Consider the following 27,888-nt stretch of genomic DNA (forward strand, 5'->3'; position numbering starts at 1 on the left):
TGCTTGGAGTCACTGGACCTCTATCCTGTCGGGCCACACCCCCAAGGACTGCCTCACCCCGAACCCATGGGTATTTCCTTCTCCTTGCAGGCCTCTCCAATACAACCTCCACACCTCACTCTTCCTAATCACTATTTCAAACATTTCCCATTGATGTTCTATCTCCTTGTTAAATCAAATCCATTCTCATTCCCTCAAAATTAGTTTTTCCCCAATTTACTACAATGTCTTATTTAAGTCTCTCAATTCTTATTTTAAACCTGATCAGGTTATGATCACTGTTAGAACATAGAACATTACATGTTGCCTAGGTATTCCCCCATTTTTACTTCTCTTATCTGCTCTGGTCATTGAATCACTGCTGGATCTAGTATTGTTAAAAGCAATATGTTAGAAAGAAAATATCACAGTAAAAAATGCTTTAGAGAGGTGATATTACTGGAAATACAAGTTACAGGAAGCCTGCCTCAGAGCCTTATTACTTGATCATAGTGAGTAAATTAATAATGAGGAAATATTCAATGTATGTGCAGTGGCTATAGTGAAAAGTGCTACTGAGTTGTAAGGAAGGCCACACATTGCTAGAGAAAGAAAGACTTTCATTTATGTTGCACTTTTCATGATCACTGGATGTCTCAAAGTGCTTTACAGTCAATTAAGTACTTTTTGAAGTGTGCTCACTGTTGTAGGCTGATGTTGAAGGTACAGTGGTTATAGTACAGTACCGTCTCACCGTGGCATCTACAGTTATTGAAGCATTAAAGAGGAGGATGTTCTAAGCAAGGAGTTTATCTCATAGACGGTGTTATACTTGGTGCCTCTGCTAACGCGTACCTAGAACGTAATGTCCATGTTTTTTAATGATTCCATGATAATACTATGTAATTAAACATGGTTAGTATTTGAACCGTTGCAATTGTAGTGCAAATCGAAAGTGTAATCAGATGAAATGAAATGAAATGATTGCAGGGACTCGTGCCCTAATAGATCTCTCATTAACCTTTGACCCTCAAGCTAATCAAATTCTTATAATGTACATTAATGTATGTAACTTGGCTCCATTACAGATCCTCACTGTTCACACCCTCAGTGATTAAGATTATATTTGCTGCATTATCTCAGATCACCTGGATTATAACCACTCACATCCCAGCCTGAAAGGCCAGAAACGCAGGTGGCATTGAAGTCTTGTGGAATTTAACGGCTGGACCTCATTCTAATTTTCATTCTCTGTTTTCTGCTTCCCAGCTGGTCGGATTGAAAGTCTGTCTGACTGTTAAGTGGGAAGGCATATACCGGAAAGCCACAACTAAGGAATGGAAAAGAAGAAAGGTGGGGCAGGTGGGATTAGTGGTGGGGAGGTTTAAATTCTACCCCTTAGGCATTATTAGAGTGTTTCCGTGGTATGGGCACTTCCCATACACATTTTGTACTCTCTCCCTTGAGTACTATGATAGTGATCTTCAACTTCAGTTTTCCGCTCATTACTCTCTCCCCCTCTTCCACACCACTGCCGCCCCCCCCCCCCCCCCCCCCCCCCCGGCTTCCAGTCTAATCATGAGTCTTGTCTTGCAGGACCTGCTGGTGATGCGGTCCTGGTGTCCCCCACCCACTGACCACAACCACAGACAGAATCCCAGGTGCTGACCAACAATGAGGATGACACCGACAGGGGCTGTTTAGCACAGGGCTAAATCGCTGGGTTTGAAAGCAGACCAAGGCAAGCCAGCAGCACGGTTCAATTCCCGTAACAGCCTCCCCGAACAGGCGCCGGAATGTGGCATCTAGGGGCTTTTCACAGTAACTTCATTGAAGCCTACTTGTGACAATAAGCGATTTTCATTTCATTTTCATTTCACTCTTTGCAAGGATTTAAAAGCTTTGCAATACTTCACCAGTTTTAGCTATTCCGACAGCATTCAAAGATCACATGCTGAGCAACACTTAATTATTATTCATCCTGAAGTACCTCAATGTCATTCAGCTTTAGTGCCCTGGTCTCTGGCCTTTCACCTAGGTTTCTAGATCAATAATGAAATAACCATACGATACACGTGACAATCAAGAAGCATTATGACTCACCCTCTGTACACGATCACTGACTGTGAAGGTGACGTAACTCTGAGGCTCAGAAGCAGTCCCTGGAGTGTGTCGGGCATACATTGAGAATCGAGGCAGCTGCCTTGTCAGCTCGAACACGTGGAACTGCATGCTAAATAGAAATATCACAATACATCCACTTCCATTCACACATCTCCATGTTTTCTTCGCTCATCCAGTTCAACAAAATAGTTTTACAGCCACATATACTCAGTTGAATCCTGTACAATTCAAGAGATCATACAGATGTTGGTTCACTGACCGGCCTCTCAGAGCTGCTCCTCACAGTACAGTGATTGGTTCTCTCATGTTACTAATTAATGTTTTGTGTTTTACATCTTTACAGAAATGTTGAGCAGTTTGCCAGTTTACTATTTGAACATTAACGACTGTCCTGCTTTGGGTGAGGCAGCAATGCAATGAGTTGCAGTATAAGGGATAGAGACATAAGAACAGGTATATGATTTCAACCTAAAATAGAGAAAATATACACCATTTCACCCATCTCAACAACATACAATGCAGTAGTTTGAAGTGCATTAAACATTCCATCTTGTGAAACACTAGTCACCTACACACATCTCAAAAAACACAATTAATTTACACATAACAACATCAGACCATTCAACCCACTGAACATTCCATTTTGAGCATGGTAGCTTCACTTCTTACTCCCAAATCACTACTCTTTCCTCATGTCTCTTATAACTTTACCTCCAAGTAAGCACTAGGAGCAGAGAAATGAGGAGATGATTTGTTTTTGATGTCGTTTCAAACATTGGCATGAACAATATCTTATGCACTTGAACAGGTAGACAGGACCTTGGTTTAATGTCTTGTGTAAAGTATTTGGAATTTACAGCAATATAGAGCTCCCAAAGTGTATATGGGATTGTTAGTGTGGACTATGTGATGACACTCTAAAGAAGATCTTGAAACTCTATCCTTTTGACTCAGGTGGTAGTCAACCAAGCTGACAACCTACCAAGTTGCAGATTTGCCAGCCTCCCTCCAATGTCTTCCTCTCAAACATGGGGCAGTATGTTGGTGTGTCATGCTTCACATTTCTCTTGCAAATAGATTGGAGATAATGAATCTTTACAGTGCATTGAATCCATAGAATCCCTCGTGCAGACGGAGGCCTTTCAGACCATCAAGTCTGACTGACCCTCCAAAGGAGCACTCGACCGAGATCACTCTCCCGCCCTATCCCCGTAACCTTGCGCATTAATCATGGCCAATCCATTTAACCTGCACATCATTGGACACTAAGGGGAAATTTAGCAGGGCCAATCCACCTAACCAGGTGTTTGCCTTCAAAAACACACAACACAGTAACAAAGACTCCATGCTCAGTACATTAGGCAGATTCACTGTGCCGCCCCATTGCACTATATATTTCACACCATCGGGTACTGCCATCTGTTTGTACCACTATGGTGTTTGGCTCAATAAGCTGTATTCAAATAAAGATATCTGTAATTTACACATCATGCTATTTATGGAAGGCTCAATAGTATCCCCTTCCACTCTCACCTATTTCTGTAGCCCACGAAAGCCTTAATGTGTAGATCTACTGGAATATCTTTGGGTGGAATGATGGGGACAAGGATCTGCCCGGAGAGATTGTGTGCACTGGGATGAACAACATGAGACTCGCCATCAAATATACCTTCAGCAAAGATAAGCACAGCCCGAATGATGGTATCTAGAATTAAAAACATACACACAGTCTATAAATGAAAGAGCAGCAATCAGATCTGAAGAAGATTGGCAATCGTTAACTAGACAGAGTTATAACCAATAGCTCAGTGGATACAAATGCAGAAGATAGGTTCTGAGAGTAACTGGTAACAGCATACAGAAGGAGATGTTTCTTGAAACCGGTGCATAGTGCTCAAGGCGGTCATTAACATTTGAGTAATTTGCACAGGTTGTTTTTGAAAACTCATTGATGTTCCACTAAACTGACACTCCATGGAACAATAAAGGGGAAATCACATCTGCCACCAGATTATTTGTTTTTAAATTACGCTGGTTGATGGAAAAATGTTGGTCAAGTACTGGGAAGAACGCCCATGCTTTTCTTCAAAATAGTCACATGGCAAATAATGCCATCCATAATAATACAACTATTGTTCCCAACGATGGATTCACTAGAGGTGGGTAATAATGCCAGTGAGCTTGCTGGACAGCAACATTTAGATTCAAAGGTTTTGATAATACAAATGTGCAAAAAGATGGATGATTGCAATACTAAATAGTTACAAATTAATTTTAAAAATGAGTAAAGTTAACAGTCAAAAAAACCTATGAACCTGAATAAAAAGCAGGTAGGCACCCTGTTCTTTGATACTTTTCTTCCTCTCTGTACTTAACTGTCTCAAGGTAGACTCACCATTGGATGTAGAAATGTTCAGCTCCACATGAGGACTTTGGTTGGCGGTGCCTATATTGACAGATAAGCCTGTCTGAAGTTGTGTATTGGCTGGAATAATGCCTATCTGTCCATCCCCTTCTCCACCCAGGACACTCGAGGCAACCTGACATAAATGCAACATGTACACATTTGGTTAGCTGTGTAACCATATTTCTTGCTCGCCAGTCATCATTTCACAGTAATCCTTGCCAGTCATTATGCACTATAGTCCCCACACTCATGTTACTATTTAACGTCACTGCAATTCTCAAGTCAAGAATAACAAAGGGTTGATGCAGAGTATTGCTCCCTGCCATGACCCTATCAAACATTCCCTAGCCAGGTACAATGGGGCATAAAGTTCATTTTTCACTGTCTCGTGTAGCACATCTAAGACAGGTAAAACATGGATTAGATGCAGTGTACACTGTCAACAAGGAGTAGGAATAATAATAATAATCTTTATTATTGTCACAAGGCCAGAGACCCCAGCCCACAGACGCAGCTCTTAGAATTTATGTGGATGGCTCCTCCACAGTTTTAAATGGTAAAAGAATCACAGGTTGTTGTATTTATGTAGAGGACACGCAGGGACGCGCGTTAGAAGAAATCTCACTGAAATTGCCTGGACATCTAGGTTCGCAGGCAGCCGAATTAGCAGCCGTAGCCTACATTGTACAGCACCCCGACTCGTTCCCGACCCCAGCTGGCATATACTCCGACAGCCTCTTTGTCTGCAATAGCTTAACTGAGTTCCTGCCCATGTGGAATCTAGAGGTTTTGTTTCCGACGATGGAAAACCCCTACCCTCAGCCCCATTACTCCAGCATATCCTCAAGACAGCAAAAGGCAGTAAATACGGTATCGTTAAGGTTCGCAGCCACCATCGTTATTCCCCCTCTGGTAACGTTAAAGCAGATGCCCTAGCAAAAGCAGGTTCCAGACATGGTCACTTTTGGAATCCCCCCCCCCCCGAGGGTGTCCCAGTACACGTGGTCCAGGTCTCACAGACCAATATTCAAGATTTAGCCCAGGCATAGAAGGAAAACGAAAAGCTCAGGGAAGGTTTTAAAAGGTAACTTCCCAGCCCACTATGAGAAGCACAGAAACGCTTTAACAGCACACGATGGCATAATTTTAAAAGACGGTATTTATGTGGTCCCCACCCAAGATAGAAACCAGATTATCTGCCAATTCCATGACATCCATGGACACCATGAGATAGATTCAATCCTTGCCCACCTCAGACCTCTCTGCAGGTGCCCGATTTAAAATCCAATGTGACTCATTACATTGAGAATTGTTTGATTTGCGCCCAGACAATCCAGACAGGTATGCGAAGAAAGGTCAACTCAGTCACACCCGCCCTGTTAATGGCTCCTGGATGAATCTACAAATAGATTATATAGGTCCCCTACAAAAATGGTTTTAAACATGTGTTGGTAGTGATCGACACCTTCACGAAATGGGTGCAGCTTTTCCATCTAGAACACGGCTAAAACGACAGCCAAGATTCTAACACAGCAAATTTTCATAAGATGGGGACTTCCCGTAGTATCGAGTCAGACAAGGCTCACACTTCACAGGACGCGTCATGAAAAATGTCCTCAACATTTTCGGCATACGACAAAAATCTTATATAGCCTATCACCCCCAATCAAGCGGAATTGTAGAACGCATGAATCGAACCCTCAAAACAACCCTCAGGAAAATGGTACAGCAGCATAATACGACATGGGACACAGTTCTCCCATTTGCTCTCATGTTCATTAGGAACACGGGATCGACTTCGACAGGATACACACCCCACACCCTCATGACCGGACGACCATGAAGGGAACAGAATACTTGTTAGGGCTTGATTTGGCCAGCCCCACAGTCACCGCCCTCACCCATGAGAAAGCTGTACAACAAATCCTGGAAAACGTTGAAGCAGCCCAGCTCGCCGCAGCTGTTAGGCTTGGCACACGGAGAAAACAAAGTAAAGCATGTTTTGATAAAATGGTACACCCAACGGAATTTTCAGTAGGACAGCAAGTCATGCTCTCCCTGTACAACCCCAGTTCATTTCTTTCCCCCTAATTGTAGGACCCTACTCAATTTCAGACAAAGTCAGCCCCTTGTTTATAAGATCACTTACCCTAATGGCAAGTCAGGATGGTTTCACATAAACCAGCTTAAGGTTTATGGCACATAGTGCAACCACTCCCACCACATCTCACTCGCAGCGGCAGACGAACACGCCCTGCCCATGGACGACCTATTCCGACCCTCCCTCAACAGTCCAGTCCGTCCACGGACACCACTTCGACTCCGCCCTCCCTTCATTCGATCAGCACCGACAGCGATAGCTCGGATACGTCAGACCTCATGGAACCGCCACACGATTAAAATTCTGCACCAGGCCCCAATCCCAGCAACTCCGACAGGATACGTTGGACGCCTACGAGACCACTTATGTAAAAGCCCCTGAACGCGTCATGATGACGATGGATTGCCTCCACCGCCTCCACCCTAGACATGAAGCATTGGCACCACAACAATTCCTACAGACTCATCCGTAACGATGAGATGGACCCAACATCGACCCAGGCAGCCTTAGCACAGCTACTCCAGTCACGAGTGTGGCAACCGGAGAAGATGATGACTCAGAGTCTGACTTCCACCAGGCTAGCCCCTTTGCGACTCTTTTTACAATGGAACAATGAGGTGTCCAGATGACGAGAAAAAGGAACCGCTTGAGATTTACGGTGTCCTTCTTTCTGATGCAGCTTGCCCGTTTTGTTATTTTAGTTTGATATGTTACATATTGAATGTTTGTATTGTGTACGACCCTTTGATACAGTTTATCCATGGGCCCATGCCAAATTTTGATGCACTCACAACTACTCTTTTGACGCCACATGGCAGTTGAACGAACACGTTTGTCGGCAGACACCAGTTTATACAGTCAGAACTACTCTTCTGATTCGACGGCAATCATAAGAACCAGTTCATCCACGATGAACACAAATTCTTTCCGTTCTTGTCCAGTCACCCAGGCAGTGGAGTAACGGCACTTGTTCCCGCCCTGCCTGAGGCCCCCGATCTGGTCAGCTAAGCTCGGGTAGTGCACCTACGGCACTGGTCACCGCCCAACCCGGGGATTCCACCCATTCTTGCCCCGCTGCAGCCCACACGCACCCCATTCGGCGCTTTTATTTCAAAACTCTTTTACTGTTTCTTAGGATGTGGTTTAAAGAATGCTCTTTGCCACAAGTTTTTTTGCTTTCCGGTGACCCTTAGGTCGTTATCCCCACATGCTATTTATATTTTCAAACACTTGGGTGAAACGATTTGCTGCTGGACGGAGAAATTGCCCGCCCACTCAGCGCATCGACCACACAGGCTGCGAGACTGCTCGCACTGTGATAGTATTTTCTTTTTCGGATATCTTGTCCCCAAAAATATTTGGTTTGAGAAACAAACGAGGGAGTCACATATGGTGACAAATCTAATGAGCAATTGATGATAAAGGAGAGATAGACAGACATATGTGATCTTAAACAAGATAATAACAGATATTATGCTCGTGTCCACAGGAAATCCAAAACACCAGAAGACAGAGGAAGACCAAAAGAAAAATGAAGACGGACATAATGATGACCTACATTTGGATCATTGCGGGATCACTACAGTTGCGCGCGGAAGCGACCCCCCCCCCCCCCCGACCCCGACCACACAGGCTGTGAATGTTTCCCATCACTGCCATACATCACACACAGAAACAGCCACTGACACACCAACCTGGTGCAACAACCTCATAAAATGGTATTCCCTTTCATACACCGTGGAAGCCCTATTAGTGAAAGCAATACTCTGTAGTGTCATCCAGACTTCGAAATGGCGAAGGAAAGCCTCCCGCACTCCGGTATACACACTTAAACCCCTTATTTTTGGACTCCAGCAAACCCCCCACTCTCTCTAAATAAATAAAGTGCATCGATTATTTTTTTGATTTGTTCTAATAAAAGAAAGGGTTTGAATTTTCTGTACTTGACCGCGAAGACACAGAGAAATGTAACGCTGCTATTGTATATTTTTATACTGTTTGTAAATTATTTTTATTGGCTAAACAGCCTGAATGTAGTTTAGAGGAAGATAGTTAGGTTCCGTGTTTAAAAAGAAAGAAATGTAATGCATGCCTGAATGTTGTAGTGCCCCTCAGGATTTCATAATGATATGACATAAATAAAAGCAATTTAGGTAAAGGTTCGAATCCATAGGATAGAATCTGTCCTTGATTGCGGGTGCTCGACTTAGGCAGAGAACAAAGAAGATTCAGTAATGTGATCCTTCACGCTTCGCGTTGAGGATCACAAGGAGGGAGTGTAGCCATCTGGGATGGCCACTTTCAGCATATAAAATGGACACTCGCAGAGCATACAGGGAAGAATGGACAATGCAAAGTAACAAGCAGGCACAGAGCCTGAATGTGTATTTAGACTGCAGACAGAACCAAAACTCTTGCCAATTTACACATTGATGGCCCATCTCCGATAAACAAAAGACTAGTGCTCAGGTAGCCGATACCGTCCCAGACATTCCGGCGCCACTACCTCAGCAAGAAGATACAAACAAAGCAAGGCCAACGGCCATTTAGGACACGCCCAGCCATCAGGGCACCCGCCCTTTTATTGGCTCAGATCGATGGCGGTGATCGAGAAGCTGCCCAATTGATTGGGACCAAGTTTAAGGCCCGCCTAAAAGCGCGCAAAGCCCCCCCGAGTATAAGAAGGAACCCCGCCAAGTGTTCGCTCTCTTGGAATCGGCTCTCAACTGGAGAGACCCCTCCATCTGCACCACCAGAAGCAAGTAAGCTCAAGTTCAACGCTCGCTACCAGACGGACAACCATATCTATACTCCTGCGACCCCTTCGAACCCAACAGCCTCAAATCCGAACAACGGCCATTGTTCCTCTGACCTAAGTGGGCACCCAAAGTTAAGTACAGGTGTTAGCGATAGTCATAGTTTCGCCTGTAGCGCTATTGTGCATGAGTAAATCATACTGTGTGTAAGTAAAGTACCATTGACTTTGAACTAACTAACTGGTGTATTGGTTCTTTGATCAGTATTCGGTTGAACCTTGTGGCGGTATCAAGAGATACCTGGCGACTCTGAAAGCATATTCATAATTAGGATTAAGAAAGGCGACCTTATTAATCGCCATATTTATAGCCATTAAAAGACAGCAACAAGGTGGATTTGCCACGCTAAATTGGAAAATATAATTGGGTATTCTAAATTAAAATTTAAAAAAAATTGTCACAAGTAGGCTTACATTAACACTGCAATGAAGTTACTGTGAAAATCCCCAAGTCGCCACACTCCAGTGACTGTTCGGGTGCACAGAGGGAGAATTCAGAATGTCCAATTCACCTAATCTTAACGTCTTTCGGGAAGGAAGTTGGAGAAAAATTTATTTTGGCAAACAACTCGAATGACCAGGGTAGAAAAATAGCAGTTTGAGGTAAGTGTGCTGATTCCCATTGTTTATAGCAATGAACAGAATGTTTCCAGCTAATGGTAACTGATGTAGATGAAAATAAATACAGGTTGAGCACCCCTTATTCGAAAAGTTCTGAAATCTACACTCTTTCTCGGTGTCAAATCAACTTCTTACACCTATACAGGTATTCCAAAATTCCCAGCTTGAAGATGGACAGCCCGAGGCTGCCTTCAGTCTCTTTCACATCATCCTGTTGTTCTATTTCTTCTTCACTCCGACCGGATTCCACTTGGCGGGGGTGACGGTGCAGGATCTGCTGTACGACCAGCTGGGCAGTGAGGATCTGGCCTTCACCCATTATCACATCCGCAGGATGGAGGCCATTGTCATTGCACAGTCAGTGCTGCCGCTAAGTCAGGGCAATGTGGGTTTTTGTGTGTGTGTGTGTGGGGGGGGGGGGGGGGGGGGGGGGGGGGGGGGGGGGGAGCGTACTGTGTGACTCTGATCCACTTGCGTATTTCTAGACTGGATATCACTTTGGGTCTAATCGCTTGTGTTTTTAACTGTAGAGGGTGGTGTCCATGTCAACTTTATATGGTGACGTGTATGTTTGTGTGTCAACTTGGTTCATCCTGGGACTTCCAGTGGTGGCCATAGTGTGATTGGTCGCTCACAGGGTGGCTCCTGCCTGAAGGCGTCAAATTTTGGATCTTTTTACCCGATTTTCAGGGGATTTTGGCAGGAACGTTGTGAGAGTAGAGGGTGATTGGATCTCCCCCAGACTGGCATGTCTACGGGGTATCAACCCCGCTTAAAGTCAGTAAGAGCCCTTGCTCAAGAGTTCGAGGAGATTCATGGCACAGCACAAGCTGGAAAAATGGCGGAGGAGGAAGGGTCGTCATCGACAGTGAAGCTGCCAATGAATCAGTTGGTGAGCTTAATCAAAGAAGAATTTCGGCGGCAGCGGAAAGAGATAAAGGGAGATGCAATTGAAGGGACAGTAGCACCTCTTCGCAGGACCTTGGACTGGATGAAGGACTGTTTGGAGGTACAAGGGGCGATGACCCAAGAGGTGGACAGGGTGGTGTTCGACCAAAGTGACTGGATCATGGCACTGAAAGTGAAGACTACGATCCTGGGAGTTGTGTGCAAGATGCTGCATGCACAGGTGGAGGATCAGGAGAACTGGTCTTGGTGGCAAAACCTTCACTTCATGGGCCTGCCAGAGGGAGTGGAAGGAACGGGTTCTACGGGCTACTTCGCAAGGATGTTTGCGATGTTGGTGGAGGAAAAGATTCTCGACAAGGTCCCAGGCGTGGATGAATCAGACAGGTCCTTGAGGCAGAAGCCAAGAGCGGAGGAGCTGCCGCAGGCGGTGATTGCACAAATGCACATGTTCCAGGACAAGGAAAGGATTTTGAGGAGGGTCAGGGAGAGTCGGACAAATGAGACAAACTTGGGGTATTTTAGGCTATATTGGGGAACGAGGCAGGGATGTCCACGGTCACCGTTGTTGCTCGTGCTGGCGATTGAGCCGTTGACGAAAGCACTTCGGGCCTCTGCTGAGTGGCTGGGGTTTGAGAGAGGGACAGGGAGCCCGATCCTGTATGTCATTGCATGCCGACAACCTATTGTTGTTCATGACAGACCCACTGGAAAACATGGGGAGAATCATGGATTTGTTGGAGAGATTTGGGGCCTTCTCCAGGTACCAATTGAATGTCAGGAAAAGTGAGATTTTTCCAGTAAATGCTCGAGCGAGTGCAAACTCTAGGGGCCCTGCCGTTTAAGGTAGCAAGGGTCAGATATTGGTATTTAGGGATCCAGGTGGTGCAGGCGGGCCACCATGCACAGGTGAAACCTGATGGCGCTGGTAGAGGAGGTCAAGGGGGATTTTAAAAGGTGGGATACTCTGCACTTGACACAGGCGGGGAGGGTACAAGTAGTAAAAATGAATGTACTGCCAAGATTTCTGTTTATTTTTCAGTCACTCCCGATATTCCTCCCTCGGCCTTTTTCAGGAGGGTGGACAGGCTAATTTTGGAGTTTGTATAGGCAGCTAGGGTTCCGAGGGTCAGCAGGACCCTGTTGCAATGACAGAGGCGGGAGGAAAGGTTAATGTAAGGGGACGAGTTTGAAGCCCCTGGTGACAGCCCCATCTGCCGTTCTCCCAGAGAAGTATACAAGTAGCCCAGTGATGGAGTCATTGATTAAAATCTGGAACCAACTAAGGAAGCACTTTGTCGGTCTGGAGGAACCGCGGGAGAAGTTTGAATTGCTGTGGGGGAGTGTGATTCGGTATTGGCAGGTGCAGGACTTTGCAGCAAAGGACTGCCCTAGTTTCCCCAGATACTGGAATACACGATGTTGAAGAAGCTGTTGCTCCCGGATGTGCGGGGGGGCAGGAAGGATTGGGGATATCAGTGGGTGGTTGAAAGAGAAGGGCACGGCCTGAGTCAAGAGGATCAAGCGGAAGTGGGAGGAGGAGTTTGGGAGGGAGATAGGTTGGGAGCTCTGGAGTGAAGTAATGCACCAAGCCAACTCTACCTCCTCCTGCATAAGGATAAGTCTTATACAATTTAAGCTGGTGCACAGGGTCCACATGACTTGGGCCCGGATGAGTGGGTTCTTCTCAGGGGCAGTGGGTGAATTCAAGAGGTGTGGGAGAGGGCCAGCAAACCATGCTCATATGTTATGGGGCTGTGCAGATTTGGAGAGTTTTTCGGAGACGGTGCTTGGGAGTCTGTTGAGAACTGTGAGGGCCAAAGTGACTCAGACCCTATGGTAGAGATTTTTGGGGTGTCAGAGGCGCAGGGGCTGCAGGAGGCAAAGGGGGACAATGTCATGGCCTTCGTCTCTCTGAGCGCCCGGTGACGGATATTTCTGAATTGGAGGTTGGCTGCTCCACCGAGGGTAGCTGCGTGGTTGGGGGACCTGTACGTATTTCTCAGGTTGGAGAAGATCAAGTTTGTTCTAGGGGCGGGGGGTTGGAGGAGGGGTTTGTGGTAGGTTGAAGGCCGTTTATGTTTATGTTTGAAGAACTGTTTGCCGTGGGAGGGATGGGGATGGGGATAAAAGGGGAAAAATGTACAAATTGTATGTATAGTGTGATGTTGAAATATGTTTGGAATAAGATATTTTTTTTAAACTTGGTTCATTCTCGCCTAGAGTTAGTGATGGATTTGAGCACAGTACTTTCTGTGCACACTGTATAATGAGGCAAGAAGCTCTCAAAGCATCCAAAGCATTCCAGTTTGTTTTGTCTCTATCTCTTTGAATGACACAATGGTCCTCATTTGGTCTGAATTGCATCTTACTAGCTTTTATATATTCCTGCACATGGTTTAACATGAACTAGTATTGCAAATAAACTTTTAATCACCTGATTATTTAAAATATATATATATTCCAAAATTCAAAAAATTCCAGAATCTAAGACACTCTCGGCCCCAAGCATTTTGAATAACGGAAGATCAACCTATATGTGGTTTAACAACCTACTTACCTTTGAATTTTCTTCATAGTTACGCAGTTCGAGCAGAAGGTTCTGTTTTCGCTGGCTCAGCTCACGGATTAAGTCTTGTTCTGCATTTGTGTCCATCAAATTCCCTTTCATCTCTCGACTGGCAGGCAGATAACCCCGAACTACAGAGTGGCAGACAAGTCATTTGGAATATCACGTTCTCTCTTTTTCTTTTGAAGATGAAGACCTCACCCAAGTGGATATACTTTATAAATGACAATGGACAGTGTGGGTTAAATTTTAGAATGGGAGCCGTGCTCTTAATCCCAGTATAAAAGTCGGGAACGAGTTTGCTAATCGGACAACTCAACCGCAGCCATTTAATTGCCATTGGACCATTAATTATGCTTGAGTTGGGAAATCTGTTCCCATCTGAGAGCTGCCAGCCAATCAGAGGGCCGGCAGTGCCACTGGGAGTGGTGGCCACTGCTGGGAACACAATCTGCTCGGAATGAAGCATGCGGTGATGGAGCCCTGATGGTTAAGTCTGGGGTCTCATCGGGGTCAAGCTAGAAGGCCCTGACATGGGGGTTGGGGTACTGTGGTGGACAGTGGGCAGGGGACAATGTGCACTGCAGTCCATAATGGAGGCCCCCAGGTTTGCCAAGCCACAGTCCGTCAGGTAAGACACATGGCACCAGCCTTCCCCTGCCACAGATAAAATCCCAGTCGGAACGGAAGAATGCCCTGAAGTGACCATCAATTGGCCACAGAGGAAAACCAATGTCTTCCCCGCTGCTGCTAAAATTACATAAGGGGAGGGTAAGGTAAGCACCAGGAACAGCACTCTTGGCATGGCACCTAATTATTACAGTGACTTGTTTGAGGGAGGGACAGGATTGGCAGCTAAATATTCCAGGATTCAGATGCTTCAGGCGGGATAGAGAGGGATGTAAAAGAGTGGGAGAGTTGTATTACTGGTTAAGGAGAATACCACAGATGTACTCGGGGAAGACACCTCGGACGGCTCATGCAGCGAAGCAATATGGGTAGAGCTCAGGAATAGGAAGGCTGCAATCACAATGTTTTTTTAAAATAAATTTAGTGTACCCAATTCATTTTTTCCAATTAAGGGGCAATTTAGCGTGGCCAATCCACCTACCCTCCACATCTTTGGGTTGTGGGGGCAAAACCCACGCAAACACGGGGAGAATATGCAAACTCCACACGGTCAGTGACCCAGAGGCGAGATCGAACCATGAGGCAGCAATGCTAACCACTGCGCTACCGTGCTGCCCTGCAATCACAATGTTGGGGGTTTACGACAAAAGTCTCCCAACAGCCAGTGGGAGACAGAAGAACAGATTTGAAGACAGATTTTGGAAAGATGTAAAAGCAACAGTGTTGTTGTGGTGGGTGATTTTAACTGCCTCGATATTGACTGGGACTCATTTAGTGCGAGACGCTTGGATGGGGCAAAGTTTGTAAGGAGCATCCAAGAGAGTTTCTTGAAACAATATGTAAATAATCCTGGTATTAAGGAATGAGCCCAGCCAAGTGTAAGAAGTTTCAGAAGGGGAACATTTAGGGAAAAGTGACCATAATTCCCTAAGTTTTAAGGTACTCGTGGATAAGGATAAGAGTAGTTCTCAGGTGAAGGTGCTAAATTGAGGAAAGGCTAACCACAACAATATTAGGCAGGAACTAAAGAATTTAGATTGGGGCGGCTGTTTGAGGGTAAATCAACATCTGACATGTGGGAGTCTTTCAAAAGTCAGTTGATTAGAATTCAGGACCGTCATGTTCCTGTGAGGATGAAGGATAAGTATGGCAAGTTTTGGGAACGTTGGATAACGAGGGATATTGTGGGCCAAGTCAAAAAGAAAAAGGGAGCATTCATAAGGTCTGAAAGGCTGAGAAGAGACAAAGCCCTTGAAGAATACAAAGAAGGTAGGAAGGAACTTAAGCAACGATTCAGGACAGCTAAAAGGGTTTATGAAAAGTCCTTGGCAAACAGGAATAAGGCATTTTAGACATATTTCTTGATTAATAAGGGGATCAAGGATTATGGGGGGAAGGCAGGAGAATGGGGATGAGAAAAATATCAGTCATGGTTGAATGGCGGAGCAGACTCGATGGGTCGAGTGTCCTAATTCTGCTCCTATGTCTTATGGTCTTACAAAGAACAAGAGGGTAGGCAGGGAAAGGGTTGGCCCACTCAAGGACAGAGGAGATAATCTACGCGTGGAGCCAGTGGAAATGGGCAAGGTATTAAAGGAGTACTTTGCATCAGCAATTACCAAAGAGAAGGACTTGGCAGATGATGAGTCTAGGGAAGGGTGTATAGATGGTCTGGGTCATGTCGATATCAAAAAGGAGGAGGTGTTTGGAGTCTTAAAAAGCATTGAGGTGGATAATTCCCAGGGCCTGATGGGATCTACCCCAGAATACTGAGGGAGGCAAGGGAGGAAATTGCTACGGCCCTGACAGAAATCTTTGTATCCTCACTGGTTACAGGTGATGTCCCGGAGGACTGGAGAATAGCTAATGTTGTTCCTTTGTTTAAGAAGAGTAGCAGGGATAATCCATGAAATTATAGGCAGTGAGCCTTATATCAGTGGTAGGAAAGTTATTGGAGAAGATTCTCAGGGGCAGGATTTACTCACATTTGGAAACAAATTGAGTCATTAGCAATAGCCAGCATGGTTTGTGAAGGGGTTGTCGTATCTCACCAACTTGATCGAGTCTTTTGAGGACGTGACTAGGATGATTGATGAAAGAAGGACAGTTGATGTTGTCTACATGGACTTCAGTAAAGCCTTTGACAAGGTCGCTCATGGCAGACTGGTACAAAAGGTGATGTCACATGCATCAGAGGCGAGCTGGCAAGATGGATACAGAACTGGTTCGGTCATAAAACACAGACAATAGCGGTGGAAGGCTGTGACTAGTGGTGTTCCGCCAGGATCAGTGCTAGGACCTTTGTTGTTCGTAGTATATATAAATGGTTTGGAGGAAAATGTAGCTGGTCTGATTAGTAAGTTTGCGGACGACAGGAAGTTGGTGGAGTTGCGGATAGTGAAGAGGATTCTCAGAGGATACAGCAGGATATAGATCGGTTGGGGACTTGGGCGGAGAAATGGCACACAAATGGGAGGTAATGCATTTTGGAAGGTCTAATACAGGTGGGAATTATACAGTAAATGGCAGAACGCTTCAAAGTATTGACAGGCAGAGAGATCTGGGTGTACAGGTCCACAGATCACTGAAAGTGGCAACTCAGGTGGATAAGGTACTAAAGAAGGCATATGACATGCTTGCCTTCATCGGTCACGGCGTTGAGTATAGAAATTGTCAAGTCATGCTGCAGCTGTACTGCATAAATTTGGAGTATTATGCACAATTCTGATCACCACGCTACCAGAAGGATGTGGATGCTTTGGAGAGAGTACAGAAGAGGTTTACCAGGATGTTGCCTGGTTTGGCGGGTATTAGTTATGAGGAGAGGTTGAATAAACTCGGATTGTTTTCACTTGAATGAAGGAGGTTGAGGGGTGACCTGATAGAGGTTTGCAAAATTATGAGTGGCATGGACAGAGTGGATAGTCAGACTTTTCCCCAGGGTTGAAATGTCAATTACTAGGGAACATAGGTTTACGGTGTGAGGGGCAAGTTTAGAGATGTGCGAGGCAATGTTTTTTACATAGATGGTGGTGAGCGCCTGTAAGGCGCTGCCGGGGGACATGGTGGATGCAGGTATGATAGCAATGTTTAAGACAAATATATGAATAGGATAGGAATAGAGGGATACGGACCCTGGACGTGCAAAAGGTTTTAGTTTAGACAGGTATTATGATTGACGCAGGCTTGGAGGGCCAAAGGGCCTGTTCCTGTGCCAGTGTTATGCTTTGTACACCAACCAGCCACTTGCCATTCCCCCAGGAAGGGGGGAATTCCTGCCTCTGTATCAACAAGTTTTAGGATGTGCAGGGTTATCATCACCATATCGTCATATATTTATACTCAAAATGAACCACTGGACAACACAACTAAGCAGGAATGGGGGCGGCACGGTGGCACAGTGGTTATCACTGCCGCCTCACGCCGCTGAGGACCTGGGTTCGATCACGGCCCAGAGTACTTGTCCATGTGGAGTTTGCACATTCTCCCAGTGTCTGCGTGGGTCTCACCCTCACAACCCAAAGATCTGTAGGGTAGGTGGATTGGCCATGCTAAATTGCCCCTTAATTGGCAAACAATAATTGGGTACTCTAAATTTTTTTTTTTTTTTTTTTTTTAAACTAAGCAGGATTGTTCACTGATTTATTTTTATTTTCGCCAATAGGACAGCAACTAGCTTACAGCCACAACAGTTGAAATCAGCCAACTCAACACAGACAAGGGACCTCGCTAATACTTTCTGGTACGTATGTCTTACTGCTACATCAGGGAAGCCCCATCCTTCTGTTTCAAAGTGATTATAACCACTCTTTCAGATTGTCACTTTACCTTGAAGTCACATCCCTACAAACCCTCCAATGCTGTACACTGGGATAAATGGTGAGTCTCTTATCAGCATCCACCCAAGTCAGGGGGAAAGAATGTGAGGTTTACCTTCTCCTTCGATTGAGCAGCAGATGAGTTGTGTCTGTCCATCCATCCTGTAGTCTTCCTCCACAATTCCAGCAACAGAGGAGGTAAAGTTGTCCTTGAAGATGACCTCACCAGTGCGATCACTACGTGCATCAATCTGTCAGGTAATAAAGACAGTCCATGGATAGTGATAATCAGCAAGCCGCAATACCAACAACACAGTTGATAAGTATAGAAGTAGATCTTATACCTCCTACTTTGAGTTCCTTCCACTTTCTCAAGGCCTCATGTCAAAGAGAGAGCTATTGCTAAGCCGCTGCCTATTGTGCATCATTTGCTGCTCCCTCCTGAAGTTGGTTGTACTTGTGTTGACCAAAACTCATCAGATCAACATTGAGTATGTCTTATACTTTGATGTCTATGCCGTCCACTTCTAGCTCTCGCAAAACATCTGCAATTCGTTTTGGGTTGGGTAATCGTTTTGGTGTATTTGAAGTAATCATTTTGCTACCTGGTGTGTACTGAACTTTGAAGTAATGTCCTTGTATTTTCATTAGAAGTCACTGCAGTCCGAATGGTGCACTTGTCAGTGCCTTGCATTAAATCATTTTGAATGATTCATGGTAATTTTCCACAATGAGCCGTTTATCAAATCGTGTGGATTTTTGTGATACCAAGTGTCTCACACTCAATGTTCAAATACAGGATGCCCTCATTTAACGTTGCCGCGCTGAATGCAGTTTTGATTTAATGTTGCGAATAAAAGTAGCGTCAGTTCATCCATTTAACATTGCCAGTTTAACTTTAACATAGTTTGCGACAGACTTCCGCTTCGAAGGTCTCCCGCTTCGAAGGTCTCCCCCCCCCCTCCAACAATCAATGTCTGCCACGAGATGGAGCTGGGTCAATCTAAATTAAAGCACTGAACAGCAAGTGCTCACTTCAAGCTGTGGTTGCATTCCTGAAAAGCACAACTTTAAGGGAATCACAGGTCCCCATAGGAATCAATGTCAAAACCCAGAGTTAGGTTCCTTTGGACATTTCTCACCCCAAAAAAACATGCACAAGTTGAAGCATAGATTGTGCTGCACTGTGAATTCCTAGCTGAAATAACTTGCAAAAAAAAAAATACATCACTGAATATAAATGAAATACAATACAGTATGCAATTTTAAAATGCTCCCGCCATACAGGTATCTGTACTGGATAGTACTTTCAAATTGACCAAGCTCCATCTACTGACAGAAGTTGATTGTTACAGCTATCAGCAGAAGTCCTCAACCAACTCCTACCACTAGATAGAGCCCAGGACCTCAGTGGGAGTTGAGCACTAGCAAAGGCATGAACAGAGGCTGCATTGGAGTGAACAACCAGGTGAAGAACAGGAGACTCTGGGGCCTGAGGCAAGAGGGTGAGGGGTAGGGCCCGGGTGCCTATGAGAACCTATGATGCACTTAAAATCATTTCACTTAATGTCAGGATCGTAAAGTCAGGATCTTCAAGAACAAAATCACAATGTTTTTTTTTAAATATTTTTTTATTAAAGTTTTGCAAAATTTTTCGAAATAAATAGTAATAATCCTAACACAGTAAAATAGAGTGAACATTAACATAGTGCAAAAAGAGAATATACAATAGCAATTGACTAGATGTGACTCCACTCGCCTCAGTCTTCCCACACCCTCCCAACGGAGCACTCACCCCCACTCCCCTATGGGTCGCTGCTGTTGCTGACGTTTTAATTTTCCCTGAGAAGCCATCGGACAGTATTATGCCCCCGCTCAACAGCAGCAGCTCTGTACACTTGGCAAAATTATTTCCACACGTAAGTAGGCATCTGTTCGTGGTGTTGTCGTCCCTTGCATCTCCCAGATGGAATTCGCTGCCGTTGTCGTCTTGTTCCGCTTTTGCGCACTTCCGCATCTGCGGCCCTCCAGTCTTCCCCCTTTTCTCTGTTCCTGTGGATGTTAAGTTTGTTAACGTTTCCCTGCCTCCCCCCTCACCGGCTCTCCTCTATTGTTCCGTCTCTTCCCTCTACCCTCCCTCTCCCTGCTCCTGCCCCCCCTTCCCCCCGTGGCTCGCCTTTCCTTCCTCTTAGATTTAGCTCCTCCCCCCCCCTCCCCCGGTCTATCACTCCCTCTCATGCTTTGGCTACTCTCCCCTGTTTCTTGGCTACCTGGCTATTCTTCTGCTTGTTTGTTGGCCACAAACCGGCCCCGGAACAATTGGGTGAATGGCTCCCACGTTCTGTGGAAGCCGTCTTCTGACCCTCGGATGGTGAATTTGATTTTCTCCATTTGGAGAGATTCCGAGAGGTCGGACAGCCAGTCTGCAGCTTTGGGTGGTGCTGCTGACCGCCAACCGAACAGGATTTTACGGCGGGCGATCAGGGAGGCAAAGGCAAGGGCGCCCGCCCTCCTCCCAGGAATAGATCTGGCTGGTCTGAAACCCCGAAGACCGCCACTTTCGGGCATGGCTCCACCCTCACCCCCTTGAACATTGCCTCGAAGAAGGCTGTCCAGTACTCCACAAGTCTGGTGCAGGACCAGAACATGTGGGCGTGGTTGGCTGGGCCTCCTTGGCACCGCTCACATCTGTCCTCCACCTCCGGGAAGAACCTACTCATACAGGTTCTTGTTAAGTGGGTTCTATGTATCACTTTTAGTTGCGTCAGGCTGAGCCTTGCGCACGTGAAGGTGGAGTTGACCCTATGCAGTGCTTCGCTCCAGAGTCCCCACCCTATTTCGATCCCCAGGTCCTCCTCTCACTTCATTCTTGTTGCGTCCAGTACGGTGTCGGCCCTTTCTACCAGTCGGTCATACATGTCACTACAGTTTCCTTAATCTAGTATGCTTGCGTCCAGTAACTCTTCCAGTAGGTCTGTCATGGTGGTTGTGGGTATGTCCCTGTTTTTTAGTTGCACGTACCTTAGCTCGTTCCCTCTGGCTAGCTGGAATTTCTCTGTCAGTTTGCCCAGTGTTGCGATCCTGCCGTCCGTGTATAGGTCCCTGACTGTCAGTGTCCTTCTGTCCTGTCCCCACCTTTTGAAGGTGGCGTCAGTCAGCGCTGGCGTGAACATTGTTGCAGATGGGAGCTTTACCCGACATTCTGGTCAGGCCAAATTGTTGCCGTAGTTGGTTCCAGGACTGGAGTGTGGCTATTACCACCGGGCTGCTGGAGTGTTTTTTGGGTGGGGATGGGAGTGCCACCATGTTGAGGGCCCGGAGGGAGGTCCCCATGCAGGAGGCCTCTTCCGCGCGCACCCATTCGGCTACTGGCTCCTTGATTCATCCCCTTATTCGCTCGGCCGTCGCCGCCCAGTGGTAAAGTTGTAGGTTTGGGAGGGCAAGCCCCCCCCGGATTTTGTTTTTTGTAAGACTTTCTTTGGGATCCTAGCATTCTTCCCCGCCCCATACTAACGCCATGATTAGTTTGTCTAGTGCTTTGAAAAAGGCCTTGGGGATGTAGATCGGGATGGATCTGAATAGGAAGAGGTACCTGGGCAGCACGTTCATTTTGATCGTCTGGACTCGCCCCGCGAGGGAGAGTGGGAGTGTGTTCCAACTTTGCAGGTCAAAATCACAATGTTAATAAGGTGTTACTGTAATTGGCTTGCACTTACGGTATACTTTTGGAGCCAAGAGCAATTGGCTTCCGTCTTGCGTAATGCACATTCCTAACATGCAGTCAAAGGAACAATATGACCAAACAAAAAGCACCTCTGGAACCAGATTTCTTGAATTGGCCAGCCCAACGTCCTCTTACACCATATGCCTTGCAAAGATCTTAGAATGCAGGACAGCTTTGCAGTGGATGTAGGAGACCGCATTTTCCACACAGCCTGCTTGGTTTTGGTGTCTTCAATATTGGTAGCCGACCAATGCTTGCAGGCGTTGTCGCCATAATAATAATAATAATAATAATAATCTTTATTGTCAAAAGTAGGCTGACATGACAATGAAGCTACTATGAAAAACCCCTAGTCGCCACATTCCAGCACCTTTTTCGGGGACACAGATGGAGAATTCAGAATGTCTAAATTACCTAACAGCACGTCTTTCGGGACTTGTGGGAGGAAACCGGAGCACCCGAGGGAAACCCACAAAGACACAGGGAGAATGTTCAGACGAGCACAGTGACCCAGCCGGGAATCGAACATGGGACCCTGGAGCTGTGAAGCCACGGTGCTAACCACTGTGCTACCGTGCTGCCACAATGGCTTCATATTTTCTGATGTCAATATTTTGACCATTGATGTTTTTGGACGGCGTTGATTCATGCTGAAGCTATCTTTAGCTCCATTAAAAGTTCAGATAACTCGGCTTCCAGAAAAATCACTGAACCTGCCTGTCCTTATCATGATGCCTACTGACAAACTGATCAATTGATTCTTGTGGCTGTTGCCTGTAAGCCATCAGCTCCAATCAATGTATTCTGAAGTTCACCTTTACACAAAGCTGATTTTCCAGCATGTTCCACAGCTTAAAAGGGTCTTTCTGATCCCCCCGAGACAGGTCTGAAGTGTTGATTCTACACAGCAGACCTACGTATCTACTTTAAACCACTTACTTACCTTGTTTTGTGACAGATAAATCTAAAAAGTGTAATTTTGCCCTTTGTTTAAAAAGCCTAAATTTGGATAGGACGTCGGTCATCTTCCAATTAATGCTGGGGAATTTGATAGTCAACTTCCTAATGTCCCCTGTTTTTTGTTTTAACAGACATTCACAACTTACAGGGGATTTATAATCACTCCATGGGGCTATTCAGTAATGCAGCTGCTTTTTAAAGCTTCTCGTCTCTTCTTTTTGGTTGCAGTTCAGGTTTTTGCCACACACCACAGTAGCACTGTTTTTCCATTTTGCGCATGCTTCGTTCTTTGCATAGGAATGGCACTTGAGGCTGCCTCGGTGGCCCTGTAGCTTTTCTGCCTAACTCTAAACTGACTCCACAGCACAACCTCGAACTGACTCATTGTTCCTCTTCATCACCAATCCAGATATCCAGAAATCAGGTACGCTCTACTGTCTGCAAACATACTTGCTTCCAGGGTTTCAATGCATGTACATCCTCTTCCAGAGATAGCCAGTATTGCAGCAAGTCTCGACTGTGCATCCTCTTGTGGTCTTCAAACTCACACTGCTACCACCATGTTGCATTTCCAGCTTCTTTACACAAGCTCACCACAGAGAATCTACGACCACGTTTGGGAAATGCATCTAACTGCTGAGTCAGTTTGTCCAATATTACTGTTTACCAATTTCCTTGACTTGTCACATGTAGGATTAGCGAATATAAGTAGGTCCTATTTACTTGAGGCCCAAAACATACATATTGAGCTTTTAGGAGAGCTCAAGAAACCGGTCTAATCTAGGGATTCAACACATACAACAACCATTAAAAAAAAAACGAACAGCGACATAGCCTGCTGGTCACATGCTACTTTACATCCTGGTTCCACAACAACATATTAAGAGAAGTTACCTGTCTACCATTTTTGCCATGGACAGCACACGAACAGTACACCATAAGCCTGAATTTTTGTAGCAAGCCTCCTGATAGGACAAATTCATCCAGATTCACAAGAACAGAGTGTAATGTGGCCAAATTCGCCAATGATACAAAAAAGGAAGGTTGTTATCTTCCGGTGGCGGCTATGAGGGAGTAGATTGCACATTTGGTGGCTCGGCTCCCATTTCGGTCGGACTTTTGGACCTTTTCCCCCGAATATTTTGCGCTTTTGAGCGCGGAACTGGAAAGCAATAGTACTCAGGCACAGGACCCATACAGAATTGTATGGACCTAAGAGGCTGGAGGGACTGTAAACAGCAGAAGAAGTGGTTGAGTAAGGGCACAGTGGAGGCTGTGAGAGAGACCAGCATGGCTGGTGTTCAGAGCAAGGAGCCGACAGCCCAGCCCACAATGGAGCAGCTGCTGCAGACTATGCAGGAGGGCTTTTAAGCTCTGAAGCATGACAACTAGGAGCCGCTACAGAAGTCAATTGACCGGATGGGAAAAAGGCTGGATGATCAGGCTGAGAAGCTCCAGCAGTTGGAGAAGTCAGTGGAGGAGCAGGTTGACTTTCAAACGGTGGCGGATGTGGAGATTCGGAGGCTGAGGGACTAGCAAAAATTGCTTCTTGAAAGGCTGGAGGATCTGGACAACAGATCTCGCCGGCAGAACGTGAGAATCGTGGGCCTTCCGGAGGGGGCAGAGGAGCTAGACGCTGCTGCATATGTGGAGGGTATGTTTCAGAAGTTGCTGGGGAACGAGGTGTTCCCCCACCCGCCGGTGCTGGACAGGGCACACAGAGTGCAGGTGAGGCAGCCGCGATGAGGGGGTCCCCCACGAGCGATGGTGGTACGCTTTCACAGGCACCTGGACAAGGAACGGGTGCTGCATGGGCAAAGAGCACACAAAGCTGTACTTGGGACAATACCACCCTGCGTGTTTACCAAGATTTGAGCGCTGAGGTGGCCAGCAGGAAGGGAGGCTACACGTAGGTGAAGGAGATACTGTATAAAAACAAGGTGAAATTCGGGCTGCTTTTTCCGGCGCGACTGTGGGTTACGTATGAGGGTCAGCACCACTATTTCGAGGAACCCGAAGAGGCGATGGACTTCATTAAGAAGCAAGGGTTGGCCCTGAGCTGAGGACGTTTGGACTGTTAGAACTTTTAGTATATGTGGTGTCTCTCCCGTTTTGAAAATTGCCTGCATGTTTGGGTCTGTTGTTGTCATTTCTTTTTTCGACCTTTTTACGGTGTTGGAAGGTGGTAGGGAGGTGTTTTTTTTTGCGTGCTCTTTGCGTGGTTTACCTGAATGTCTCCTGTTTGGGCTCTTTGATTAGTTGGAGTTTGGCTGGGGGGAAAATAATAAAGAAAATAGTTAAAAGGGTTGGGTTAAGATTGATGCTTCAGGAGAACTTTGTGCAATCTTTTTCTGTGTCTGTATGGCAAGGACTGAGAGTGCCTGTTATTTCTTATCTCTTTTTTTTTCTGGTTTAACTTGAATTGTGCTATTGTGGGTGTTGTTTATGACTTGTATAGAGTGTTTGCTTAAGTAGGGCTGATCTGGGGAAGTGGTATGGGTGGGTCGGGGTGACTGGGAACAATGGGTGGGAGACGCGCTGGCGCCGAGGCTGGGAGCCCCAGGCTAGCTGAGTGGGGCTAGTCAACGGAAGCCGAGGTGGGGTGTGTGCATATAGTTAGATTAGAGGAGTGGTTAGGTGATAGGATGGTGTTGCTGGGTGGGGGGGGGGGGGGGGTCGTTCTGCTGACGGGATAGAAACTGGGCATGGCAACAGTGAGGCGGTCATGGGTGGAGCCGGTCAGGAGGCGGGCCAGATGAAGCGCGACACATGGCTGGGGGGCTGGCCAAGGAAAGGGACATAGTCTTGCTGCAGGAGAAGGCGGACATAGTCTTGCTGCAGGAGATGCACCTGAAAGTGGCAGGTTAAGGAAGGGCTGGATCAGTCAGTCTTTCATTCGGGGCTTGATTCTAAGACAAGGGGGGTTGCGATCCTGATTAATAAAAGGGTACAATTTGAGGCGGAGGGCACAGTCGTGCATGGGGGTGGCAGGTTCGTTATGGTGAGGGGTAAGCTCGAAGGGGTGACAGTAGTCATGGTCAGTGTGTATGCCCCTAATTGGGACAATGTAGATTTTATTAGGAGGATGCTAGGGAAGATCCCCAACTTGGACTCGCGTAAGCTGATCATGGGCGGGGACTTTAATACAGTCCTGGACCCGAGCCTGGACCAGTCATGTTCAAGAACGGGCAGGTTGCCAGCGATAGCAAAGGATGGGGGGTGGGGGGGGGGGCAGGTGAACGATACTGGGGAAGTCTCGGCAGCGGTGCTCTGGGAGGCACTGAAGGCAGTGGTGGGAGGGGAGCTGATTTCAATCCGGCGTACAGGGACAGGACAGATAGGGCAGAGACGGACCGAATGATTAAGGAAATTCTACGGATGGACAGGAGATAGGCGGAATCCCCGAGGCCAGAGTTACTCAGGAAACGACAGAGGCTGCAGGCCGAATTTGGTGTGCTGACTACAGGCAAGGCTGTGGAGCAGCTTAGAAAGGTAAAAGACGTGATTTATGAGCATGGGGAGAAGGCCAGTCAAATGCTTGCGCAACAACTAAGGAAGAGGGAAGCGGCTAGGGAAATAGGGAGGGTAGTGGATGGGGAAGGTAATCTAGTGGGTGACCCGGCAGGGTTGAACAAGGTCTTAAGGGACTTTTATAGGAAGCTGTACACGTCGGAACCACCCGGGGAACCGGGGGAGATGAGGCGATTCCTGGACGGACTGACCTTCCCAAGAATGGGGAGGGGGTTGGTGGACGAACTGGGGGCACTGGTCAGGATCAAAGAGGTATTGGGGGGCCTGAAGGTCATGCAGTCGGGTAAAGCCCCAGGGCCGGACGGGTATCCGGTGGAGTTTTACAAAACATTTGCCGGGATAGTGGGGCCGGTGCTGGTCAGGATCTTTAACGAGGCAAGAGACAGAGGGAGCTTACCCCCGACGATGTCGCAGGCCACCATCTCACTCATTCTGAAACGGGATAAGGACCCGGAGGCTTGTGGGTCATACAGGCCGATCTCTTTGATCAACATAGGCGCCAAGTTACTGGCCAAGATTTTATCGACTCGAATTGAAGACTGTGTACCGGATATAATTGTGGAGGACCAAACTGGGTTTGTAAATGGGAGGCAGCTGGTGGCCAACCTAAGAAGGCTGCTCAACATGATTATTTTTAAAAAATAAAAAATTTAGAGTACCCAATTCATTTATCCAATTAAGGGGCAATTTAGTGTGGCCCATCCACCTACCCTGCACATCTTTGGGTTGTGGGGGCGAAACCTACGCAAGCATGGGGAGATTGTGCAAACTCCACACGGACAGTGACCCAGAGCCGGGATCGAATCTGGGACCTCAGTGCCGTGAGGCTGCAGTGCTACCACTGCGGCACCGTGCTGCCTGATCAACGTGATTATGATGCCTCCAGAGTAGGGAGGTAGAGATAGTGGTAGCCATGGATGCTGAAAAGGCTTTTGACTGGGTCGAGTGGGATTATCTGTGGGAGGTACTAGGATGGTTGGGGTTCGGGGCGGGGTTCATCGACTCAGTTAGGCTATTGTATCAGGCCTCGGAGGCGAGTGTAAGGACGAACAGGACGACATGGGACGACTTTAGACTGCATCATGGGACAAGAGAGGGCTGCCCTCTCTCCCCACTGCTGTTTGCGCTGACCATAGAGCCGCTGGCAATTACGCGGAGAGCTTCTAGGGGCTGAAAAGGGCTGGTCCGGGAAAGAGTGGAACATTGTCTGCGTATAACGAGACTGCGTATAACGAGACTATCTGCTGTTATATGTATCGGACCCAATGGTGTGGATGGACGGTATTATGGCAACCCTGAGGGAATTTGGCCGGTTCTCTGGATACAAACTGAACATATCTAAGATTGAGTTGTTTGTAATTCAGGCGAGGGGGCAGGAGAGTAGGCTGAAGGGGTTGCCGTTCAGGCTAGTGGGGGAGAGTTTCCGATATTTGGGGATTCAGGTGGCACGGGACTGGGGCAGGTTGCATAAGCTCAACTTGTCCCGACTGGTGGAACGACTGAGGTAGGAGGTCCGGAGGTGGGATGCGCTCCCGCCGTCATTGGCGGGGAGGGTGCAGACTGTTAAGATGACGATTCTCCCGCAGTTCTTGTTTGTTTTTCAGTGACTCTCCATCTTTATCCTGCGGTCCTTCTTTAAGAGGCTGAATAAAATTATTCTGGGATTTGTATGGGCAGGGAAGTCCTCGCGGGTGATGCTTGAA

The 27,888-nt window shown here is 46.7% G+C and overlaps 1 protein-coding gene across 2 annotated transcripts in view; it reads right to left on the reverse strand.

Annotated features, from left to right (window-relative positions):
• Window positions 1-27,888, reverse strand: part of bbs2 (Bardet-Biedl syndrome 2) — a 140,338-nt gene that overhangs the window by 45,750 nt on the left and 66,700 nt on the right. For both annotated transcript variants that reach the window (XM_072518533.1, XM_072518534.1), the window contains 5 exons: window positions 18,086-18,221; window positions 13,514-13,653; window positions 4,499-4,643; window positions 3,637-3,808; window positions 2,083-2,212 (listed from right to left, as the gene is read on the reverse strand). In XM_072518533.1, coding sequence (XP_072374634.1) covers window positions 2,083-2,212; window positions 3,637-3,808; window positions 4,499-4,643; window positions 13,514-13,653; window positions 18,086-18,221 — 723 coding nt within the window. The remainder of the gene's footprint in view (window positions 1-2,082; window positions 2,213-3,636; window positions 3,809-4,498; window positions 4,644-13,513; window positions 13,654-18,085; window positions 18,222-27,888) is intronic.

The sequence above is a fragment of the Scyliorhinus torazame genome, chromosome 10, assembly GCF_047496885.1.
Source record: "Scyliorhinus torazame isolate Kashiwa2021f chromosome 10, sScyTor2.1, whole genome shotgun sequence".
Classification (NCBI taxonomy): domain Eukaryota; kingdom Metazoa; phylum Chordata; class Chondrichthyes; order Carcharhiniformes; family Scyliorhinidae; genus Scyliorhinus; species Scyliorhinus torazame.